The sequence below is a fragment of the Dendrobium catenatum genome, unplaced genomic scaffold (assembly GCF_001605985.2).
Source record: "Dendrobium catenatum unplaced genomic scaffold, ASM160598v2 fragScaff_scaffold_1175, whole genome shotgun sequence".
NCBI classification, from domain to species: Eukaryota; Viridiplantae; Streptophyta; class Magnoliopsida; order Asparagales; family Orchidaceae; genus Dendrobium; species Dendrobium catenatum.
This window is the reverse complement of record NW_021319637.1, coordinates 100246-110716: the sequence shown is the minus strand read 5'-3', so window position 1 is coordinate 110716 and position 10471 is coordinate 100246. Positions and strand designations below refer to the sequence as shown.

The 10471-nt window shown below is 34.8% G+C and overlaps 1 protein-coding gene across 1 annotated transcript; it reads left to right on the top strand.

Annotated features, from left to right (window-relative positions):
• Positions 1–3454: 3454 nt before the first annotated feature.
• LOC110111217 (AT-hook motif nuclear-localized protein 17-like) lies at positions 3455–3982 on the top strand. Its single transcript, XM_028698893.1, has one exon. The coding sequence runs from the start codon at positions 3455–3457 to the stop codon at positions 3980–3982; it is 528 nt and encodes a 175-aa protein (XP_028554726.1).
• The last annotated feature ends 6489 nt before the right edge of the window (positions 3983–10471 follow it).

Here is a 10471-nt window from a genome sequence, read left to right as displayed (position 1 = left end):
TTGCCCACTCCAGTGAAAAAATATGCTGGTAAAACACGCGTAGGAAAATATATTACGGCAGTTTTTTCCGGCGGCGAACCATTCCTGCGGCTTACCGGCGGAATTAAGCCGTCGGAACATTAAAGAAAAAAAATTAAAAAATTTCACGTTCTTTCCCGCCTGGCAGCCCGCACTCCCTCGCCCCACCAGTGCCAACCTGCTCCCGCGCCTGAGCCCGAGCTTGCCCATTTAAATATTTTTACTTAAATTAATTAAATAGTTAATATTATTTTTAATCATTTTTGTTAAATCATTTAAATAGTTAAAATTTTAATCAATTTAATTAAATTTTTAAAATTTCGCCGGAAAACTAAAAATGCCACCAGAAATTTCCGTGGAAAAGAAACCGCCGGAAAATTTCATTGGAAAAGTTGTCTCATTATTTTCCGTCGGAAAACGGCCGGAAAGCCGCCGGAAAATAACCTCCAGAAAATTTCGTCGGAAATGGATGATTTTTCTGTAGTATGCACATCATAGAATAAAGGCTTCATGTTGATATTATTGTTGTTAACAAATCTTGTTAACAAATTTGTTCATAAAAATCATCGAACAAATATTCAAATAAGAGTTAATTATGTAAACATAAATAATAAATAATGTTCTTGCATCCCTATCGACGTTTCTCATTTCAATAATTTTGGCTTTTTTCATTTTGCAAAAAAGGAACAAATCTATAATGCGACGTCCAACTTGTTTGATAGTGCATTAGAATTAGGAACTCGTTGCCACGTGGCTCAACCTGGCTCTTACATCCTTAGTCAATTCTCTCTCTAGCAACTATCTATTGATTTCTAGTCAATTGTCTCTATATAATTTATTTTAAAAAAAATCAAAATTAAGGGTCTGCCTGAAAAAATTTTAATTTTTGCTTTTTTTATTAAAAAAATGATTTATTTAATATAATTTTAAATATAAATTTTATTTTAAAAAACACAAAAGAATTTTGAAATATTTTGATTATTTTTAAAAATAATTATCACTACCAACCATGGCCAATATTGTCATTGGTGCCGTCACTGCCTTACCGGATTCCTCCACGATCTCATCAGTGATAGCCTCAACCTACTCAATAAAAATAAACATATATTTTATTTCATTTTAAAAATATAACAAAAAAATTAAAGATAAAATAAATAAAAAAATTTAAATGGTACTGTCCCTAATACTTAAACAGAAATTTGACTGTATATGCAGCATGATGTCCAAGCTTGGCGAAATATGCAGAAATCGTTCTAACTAAAATACTCTTGTTTTGCACTGCAGACTACTTTTATGGAATAATTATTAGGTGCGGAGTGCAGACGGGGAGAGCACCATCTGTACAGATACAGGGTACCAAGCGGTACCTAGTGGTACCCAGCAGTATCGAACAGTACCTAGCTAGATTTTATACTAGTGTGCAGACGGTTCTCATCGTCTGCACTCCGCACCTAATAATCTCTCACTTTTATGAGGCCAACACAACAAAATTGATAGGAAAAACATTCAAATAAGGTTCGAATAAAATTCAATCAAGACTGAGTTCATTGCATACAAATTTGACCCATGATCATTCGAACCTTAATCAAATATTAATCTCTTATATTCAATTAGTTTTTCAATAAATTTTATAACTTGGTTTGAAAAAGGTTTGAATAAGATATTGACAAAAGATTATGAAATAGTTGAATTGCATGTTCAATTACGGTTCATTTATTATCTATCATACACAACAAGCAATAAAAATAGATATAACATAGAAAATTCCTTTTATTTGGAAAATTATATCAATCTATCATGAGTTGAAGAATGTTCGAACATAATTTTAAAAAAGTTCACTAAAATCCTTAATGCATGAAAATAACAAGCATTCCATCATTTAACGACTATTCGATGACATATGTTTAAGATCTATAATTGATCATAGTAAGAAAACTATTATGAAGGAAACAATACTTGGCATTACAAGTATCTCGGTTATGACCTCTAATTTCGTATCAACCACATCTATATTTGACTATATCCTTCCCTGCCTTTTAAAGGATTTTTATCTTTCATTGGATGGCCACTCGAAGCCATTCGTTGAGTTATATGACAATCATATTTTATTTCATATGAAACCTCTCAAATTAATTTTTTCTTATTGATACAAATATTTTGAGCATATGATGCTAAATATATTTCCTGTACGTATAAGTTTAAACATAATATATAATAGCAGAAATATGAGATATATTGCCAATGCATGTTCACAACAGAGACTCATAACATCAAAATTTTCACTTGTACAAGTCATATTATACAGATGAGAATCAATATTAAAGTTACTATGAAGGGCATATAGTTCAAATTGACTAATGGGGTTACTATTTATGCCTTGATCCTTATTTAGGAGTTTTTATGATGCATGTTTGATTTAATTCCCTTAAATAGTTTGAGTTCACCGTAATATTACATCTATCAAATAACTATTTTTACGTTATCTACCTTAAAATGTTTTTAAAAATAGTTTTTTGTTAGGATTGTTCACTCTTTATGTTATTATTGAATAAGGTTTGGCTTGGCCTAAAAAAGTTTACTTATGTTCAAAAAGTTCTTATAAGTAATTTTTCTTCTTTTTGTGGACAAAATTGAATGTTTTTATTTACATCATCATGCGAGGAAAGCTAAAATTTAGAAAGTTAACGGTGGAATTAGGGATATATTGCTAATGACTAAGATGGTGTTGCCCATATCGCTCCTAATGCTCAGGATCAATCAATATGCTTGTGGTTTAAGAAAATTTGGATGGCCACTGGAACCCATTCATTGATGAAAATGTATTTAGGATTAAATTCCTTATTTTCTTTTTCATTTCATCAAAATTTAATAAAATTATAACTTCTTATTCAAATTTAAATTTATTAATAATTTCAATTTTTTATATAAAATTTTGATTAGAAAATGAAAATTCAATAAATTATCATACTTATAAAATATAACTCAAACTAATATATTTAATATATATCTAAATTTTAAACTTCAAATTTTCTTTTACTAAGCCATTTAATTTCGGACACAAAAAATAAGATAAAAAAAATTATATAGAAGACTTGTATTGTTTATCTTGAATGATGGATATAGTTACATTATCTCCTCTTCATAAGTATTTTAGACTTAACATTTTAAAAAGAGAAATATTTTCCAGTTGAGATCAATCTTTCTGCTAGCTATTAGATGTTAGTTAACGTTAAATTTTCAAAATCGTATCTTTTTGGATTTGCTTAATTTCCAAATAAATCTCCGCTACAATTACACACACGCAAATACACACGCGTAATTTGCATTAATTAAGGTGCATTAATTAAGAGGGGATCGTTCCACGACCTCGCCACAGGAGAAATCATTTCTGAAAGTGAAAGTGGAGTGAGTGCTTTGCGAAACTGCACACCGTAAGATGACGAGTACTTGCTGCTCTGGCTCGAGCAACCCTACGGCGAAGCGGAAGCGCGGCCGCCAGCCAGGTTCGAAGAATAAGCCTAAGAATATTCCGGTGGCCAACTGCATGCCGCAGGTCGCCACCCTCCATCAACACGTACTCCAAATCCACGCTGGCGGCGACGTCGCAGAAACCATCGCCGCCTTTGCTCGTGGCTGTCGCAATTTCGGAGTCTGCGTCCTCTCAGCCTCCGGCCCTATCTCAGCCGCCGTCTTGTGGGAGGCATCTCCGTACCCCTCAACACTCACATTCCAAGGTAGCTTTTTTCTTATTTCTTTCATGGCCACATTTCTTCCTGGAGGTAGCGAAGGAAGTATGGCGGTGACTTTAGCCGGGCCACACGGTCAGGTGTTGGGTGGGGTGGTGGCAGGGCCGGTGGTGGCTGCTGGAAAGGTGATTGTGGTGGCGGCAACCTTCGCCTCCTCGGCATTGCACCGCTTTGGTGCTGTGAATAATACATCGGAGATAAAATTGAGGCATTTTTGAAGTTTCCTCCTCTCTTGAAGTTGGTGTCTCCTCTTCCTTTTCTCTCGCACTCAAAATCTCTCCTCCTATCTTGTTCTAAAACTAAAAAGTAACAATCCAAACAAAATAGATCCACCTAAACTAAAATAACACTTAATAAAAAAAATTAGATGCTAACACAACGATTATAACATTACATTAATGCTTACTATGTAAATCATCCAAAATATTTCTAATACTTGAATGTGGTAGTAATGAAACAATAATCAAACGAAAAAACCATAAAAAATAACCTTAAAGTAGAAATCGGACGGTTTTGGGTCGGACGAAGCGGAAGGCGATTCGGATTGGGGCGGCGGTCGGATTTGGGCGGACAAACTTGTCGGCGGGCGTCGGATTGGAAGCGGCGCCGGAGGAGATTCTTCGCCTCGTCGGACGACGGAGGCGCCTAGGAAAGAGCGAGCACACGGGGAGAGGAGCGACCGAGAGAGAGAAGGAAAGAGTTAAAATGAAATGCAGATCGGGGCTAGGTGTAATTAGGTCTTATACCGCGTTTTTCCGGCAGTTGGACCGGCCGGTAAAAAAGTCACTTATCAACGGCGGTCCGAAAACCGCCTGGCTCTTGTGACGTTTCGGCGGTTTACGTCGGTTTAGGACCGCGCCCGTACCGTGGGCTTATATAGCAAAATCACCGGTGCACGTCATTCGTTAAAATACGACGGCCAAACCGCGCGGTTGTGCGCGTCCGTACTACCGGCAGTCCTTAAACAGCCCGTGTTTGGGCATTTTTCCTGTATGTGAGGCCAAAAATCGATCCAAACCAAATAAAATTTTGGAGCAAAACAGTATGAGACGTAAGGCTTCGAAAAAAGAAACCCACAGCCCCGCGCCCCCCCCCCGCGCCCCCCCCCGCGGACGATGGCGAACTCCTCCAACAGCGTCGAGAAGAGGCGACCATTTGATGATTTTCATGAAACAACAGCAACAAAAATAGGAACGCGTGAGCAAAAACCCACCATAAATCTAAGTCGTTACCAAAGCTTAATCAGCACATTTTTTTATCTAAAGGTGACCGAAAATCACCAGAAAGTTTAAAGATTGAAAAAAAATTTTCGAATGGAATCCAACTCCGGACGGTTCAACAGAAACTTACCAACTAAAGAAAACTCGAAGGTTTTAGCAAGATGGAAAACTCATCCTCTGAAACACATAACGCCGGCATGCACGAATGGTAGACACACGACAATCCGGTGAAAACAGCCGAAACCGAACCAGAGAGAGCACATCCTTGAAGGATTTAGAGTTCTTACCTTCAATAAAACAGGACCAAACGTTTGTTTGCCATGGGAAACGCGAATCTCACGGCGAGAAAGTAGAACGGCGGCCAGGGTACACGAAGGAAACCCTAGGAGACGGCGCACTCGAAAAAAAAACCCCCATTCCAAAAATGATTGGGCATGCAATTTACTAATTAATAGTAAAACAGGAAAAGTCTTTAAAGTCAGTTGCTTTCCTTATTTCATTTCTGATAAACCTTTGATTTTTGTTATAAAGGAATTAAAGAGTTTGGTTTGGGGATGCTGTAGCTTTTTATAAAATGTTGTGAGATTTTTTTTTTTGTTGGTATTATAAATGTCGTTCATTTTGAAAAAAAAATGGATATCATTTTCTATTTTAGCCTCAAAACACTTTAATGGATTCTAGTTGTGAAGTAATAATTCCCACCATAAATTTCTAAGAACACTGAGAAAAATAATTAGAAAGGCAATTGTGCAATCGTGTTGTTACGCATATAAAAATAAAATAGTCGAAAGCTGCCGCCAAATTGATCCTATGATTTTCATTTGACAGATATTTGTTTACAGCTTTTTAAAAACAACTTTCTAGTATTATTAAATCAAAATTTTGGCCTAGAAGAAGTCATAGATGTCTTAAACCATAAATTGCAAATTATCTCGTCTCACTAGATGCCATATGAATCGTTTTTAGTTTGCTTAAAAATATTTGACTCTTTGATTTTAACAAAATCGATCTCTATTTGCCAATTTGTAAGCCAGTTTGATGAAATTGGATAGGATTTAATAGTTGGATTTTTAGCAATAATTACTAAATTTATATTTTTATATATGACTATAAAACAGAGAATTTCTATCTACATTAAATCCTTCATATCATAAAAGATTTGGGAAGATGCTCAAGTTGCTCAAATGCATGAAACTTTATCTTCACCCAAGCCTTGGAAGGGCATTAATAATTGAATAAACTAATGCATGACTAGAACATAAAGAATAAGAAAAGCTAATAAATCAGGCTTTCGTAACACTTTTTAGAATCACTAACTATCGATTTTAAAATACCTACTAATTTATTTGGTTGGTTTAAGAACTGCTATAATTCAATTGTATTGTGTTCACTAGGAAAGACTTTAGTAGCTTTTTATGAGTGCTGCTGTAGGTATGTTTTAGCAATGCTTTTAGCAGGTTAAAATCGTTGCTAAAGAGTAGAACATATAAAAATAATAATTGCAAAAAATCAAATTTCATGATTAAACTTTACAAATATCATAAAATATTATACAAATATAAATTGAGTGAATATAAGAACATAGAAATCTACAAGTACTTTAATACTTGCTCTTCTACAGCTAAGATGTAGAACTCTTAATGAAATGCTACTACCAAACACCACTGTCATTGATATTCATATGGCTTATATAAGCATTTAAATTGAAATATCCATGGGAAAAGTTGTACAACATCTCCATCGGAGACTTTACCTTGTTTTGGGATAGCACCAGGATGAAAATTGATAATGATCTCTCACAATGTTTTCTAGAACACGGAGCAGAAATTCATTCTTGAAAAGTGTTTCAACCTTGTAACAGGTTGGAGCGCATTCTGATACGAAACAATGATAGATTCACCAATGGGAATGTTGATCCCAATATAAATAATATGTTGAGAATGAAATGGAGAAAAAGAAAGGAAAATAAAAAAAGAAATTCTAACAGTTAAAACATTCAATGGAATGTGTCTTGATGGAGTAGTTCATTGTCGTGCCAAGAATAGGAAGAGTGTATATAAGTTTTATGCAAGGAACTTCCCCAGGAAAATCCATACTTATTCAATATTCAATGCTGAATATTTGACCTGGGCACCGACTGAGAGGGGAGATGATAAGAAAACTTATCCACTTGACCCTTAGCAAAGCGTGTGATCTTTGGGTTATTTGCTAATCTCCTTTGGGGAGAAGGATGGATTGTTAGTGGTGGATGATTTAGAAGATAATTGGAGGACATGTTTTGGTTAGTTTTCATTTAATATGCTTGCGTGAAATTTGCATATCTTAACCAACCTTTTGCATGGGCTCACCATGCTTTTTGTATGGTCTGGAGAGGCTAAAACCTTGTTTCGTATAGTTATGGTGCTTTATCTGTTTTTGATTTCATCGTTGTTGTTTCATCTAGTTCAATATATATTGCTTATCCTAGTGAGTTTTACGGCTCACTTGGTTTCGAAAGCTTCTTTCAAGCTCAACGAATTTACTTTTCTAGCAGTGAGAGATCAACGTTTGGGCTAATGTGGGATTCGCCCAAGGACCCACTGGGGCTATAGACTTGGATGATAAGTATTCAAGAATTTTTTTGAATATCGGCAAGAACTTCTAACATGTAGATCTTAAAAAACTATTTTAAATCTAAAGTGAGGAAGGCAACGAGAAGCTAACTATTGTGTTGATCCAAGCTTCACTCATAGCACCTTTCTAAAAAAGTTTAGTCTTCCTAAAAGCCTATGATCAAGTATTTGGGGAAAATTTAGCCTCACAGAAAAAATTAACTTATTTTCTGCCAGCTTGTAGTTCTTTTAGGCTACTGCACAACTCAACGAATGTAGACGCACCCATCCATAATCATAAGTAATTTCAAATCCAACTTTTATGAAAACAAGATTTTCTGACAGAGAAATGTCATAGCTCAAAACTATCAAAAACAATATCTATCAGGTGCTACTTTATGTCCCATATTCATTTATTAAACAGGATTTGGGCAAGGAGGTAACAGAAAAAAGATGGAAGAAGCAAAAAAAATATTGTAGGAAGTTATAGTTGTTGCGCAAATAGTTGAAAAAACTTTTCAAAAGGTATGTTTGTTATCTTCTAGAGTCTAATGATTGTATTACCAATTATTTTATTATTCAAGTACACAATTTTTATGCTGCATGACGAATGTTCTTTGCTTGTTAATTAGAAAATTAGAATTGAAGAATCTATACTATATTTTTATATCTATATGAAACTATAGGTGCGCAACTAGGAAAATTAAACTTATATAGATAAACTCTATCTATATAACAAAAATTTTTATTTTTTGCTCATTTAATAATTAATAACATTATATTTTGGCGTAATACTATGTTTAAAAATTTTATTTTTTTTATTGCCAAAAAACTTATAGATTTTTGATTTTGTATGATCTTCAGCTATATTTGAGGCATGTATCAAGTTTGATGAGTTGATTGACTTGTTGAATATGATTTCTTACAGGATTAGTGATTATGTTGTTCTATATTGTCAATTTTGAAAGTAAGGTTCTAATCATTTACTCTATTGTGATCTAAAAGTCATTTGTTCGCCAATAATCAGTCATGGAGTTAGAACTTGAACTGAATAAATGAGACAAGTAGTTATCATTTTTAGCTTTTTGTCAACATCCTTTTTATTGCCCCATATTCAAATTCATGTCACCAATATGGAGACCAAATCTCAACAAATATCAATTGTAATATCTCGGTTTAAATGGGAGGAAGAAAAGAGAACTTACAAGTGACATTAATTAGGGTATTATTTTAAACCTCTTGCATCCATATAACCACCTGGGACGAAGTATCCGACCCATCTCAAGAAGAATAAACTTCAAATTCATATCTTTGGAGAAAAGACAAACAACAGTAATTGTCAGAACATGCACTAAAGTTTTCAAAGCAAGAATTGAAATATTCTAGAGAACTTTCTATGTTCATGCAGTTGCTAGATGCCTAGATCCATAGTTGTTCAACCAAAAGAACCCAAACCCATCTTTATTCATAAACAAACATATAATAATGCAACACATAAAACTTTTCACTGACAGTGTGAATTGATTGATGAAGTTCAAAAAAATAAAATACTTATTTTTAAATTATCCATCTTCGATATTATATATATACAACAATTAAACAGTGATGCAAACAACACAAGCTTTCCATTTGACAGGTTAAAAAGCTCTTTCACATTCAAGAAAAAAAAACACAAACCACAAATACAGCAACGCACTAGTTACTACAAATTAAGTAATTAGAAAAGAGGTCAAAAATATTACAGCTAGGCATCAGTTTTACAAGGGAAGAAGAGCGAAGGAGATAAAGAGAAGAGTTAAACCCTTTCTGAGATAAGCAACTCGAACAACAATAGTCTGGCAACCGGTGAAGGTTTCCTCGTCGAGTCAGGATACGTCTCGTGTTTGAGAAAAAAAGAAAAAAAACAATCTGTAAAACATTATAATCTCTCAAAATATCAATTTTCTCCTGTTAAAGTTTAAGGCGAAAAAAAGGAGATTAAAGAACAAGAGGTTGATCTAACATAAAAGTTTGGCTTTATTTTCATGAATTCTTAACTTTATTATTGTGCTTGGTTTTAACCAAAGCCTATAATCCGCATTTGTTAATGAAACGAGGAAAAAGAAAAAAAGTAGCCAATACCAATTTCATTCATTAAATCCTAAAACAGAGAGTTTTATTGCTACCATACATGCTACCTTGACTACCGCATCGCAGTTCTTGTTTGACTAACGTTGAGAGTACGGCTGAAATCATTTTCAAAGGTATCGCCGTCCGATGTTGGCCGCATCGCGTTCTTATTCGCATCGCAGTTCTTTGTCCTGCACTGCCGACGATGTTGGTGAATTCCTTCAACAGAGTTATATCTCGTCGGATTCCAAGGGGGAAATCCAGTACATTACCAAAGTTGATTGTTGTCATATCGAAGACGAACAGAGTACCATTACCTCATCCATAGCTCTGGAAAATCCCATTATTGGCGACACACTTTTCCGCATTCTACTTGGGCTTCGTCGACATTGTCTCTTCGATTACAGAAACCAAAGAGGAAGAAATGAGTAGTACAGCTGGGCTGTGCGAAAGGCCCGTAAGCGAGGCGTGCATAGGAGGAGCGAGAGCTTAGGCAGGGAGGAGAAAGGAGCGAATCTGGGAGACGGAGCGGGAGCGGGAGCTAGGAACGAGAACGAGAAGAGAGATTGTCAAAATTATAAGGGCGATCTCCAGCCAATTTCCAAACGAAAGCGATTTGCTCCATTCGAACGCCAAAAAAATTTTAATTTGGTGGAGGTTGAAACCCTATAATTGTCAATATTTGTGTTGCATTATTACCAATTAATTTTTTTTTGTCTTAATCAAATTTTGTCTGAAGAATCAAATGAAAGAGGAGAAAATAGTTATCTTCACAAGAAGCCTGTAA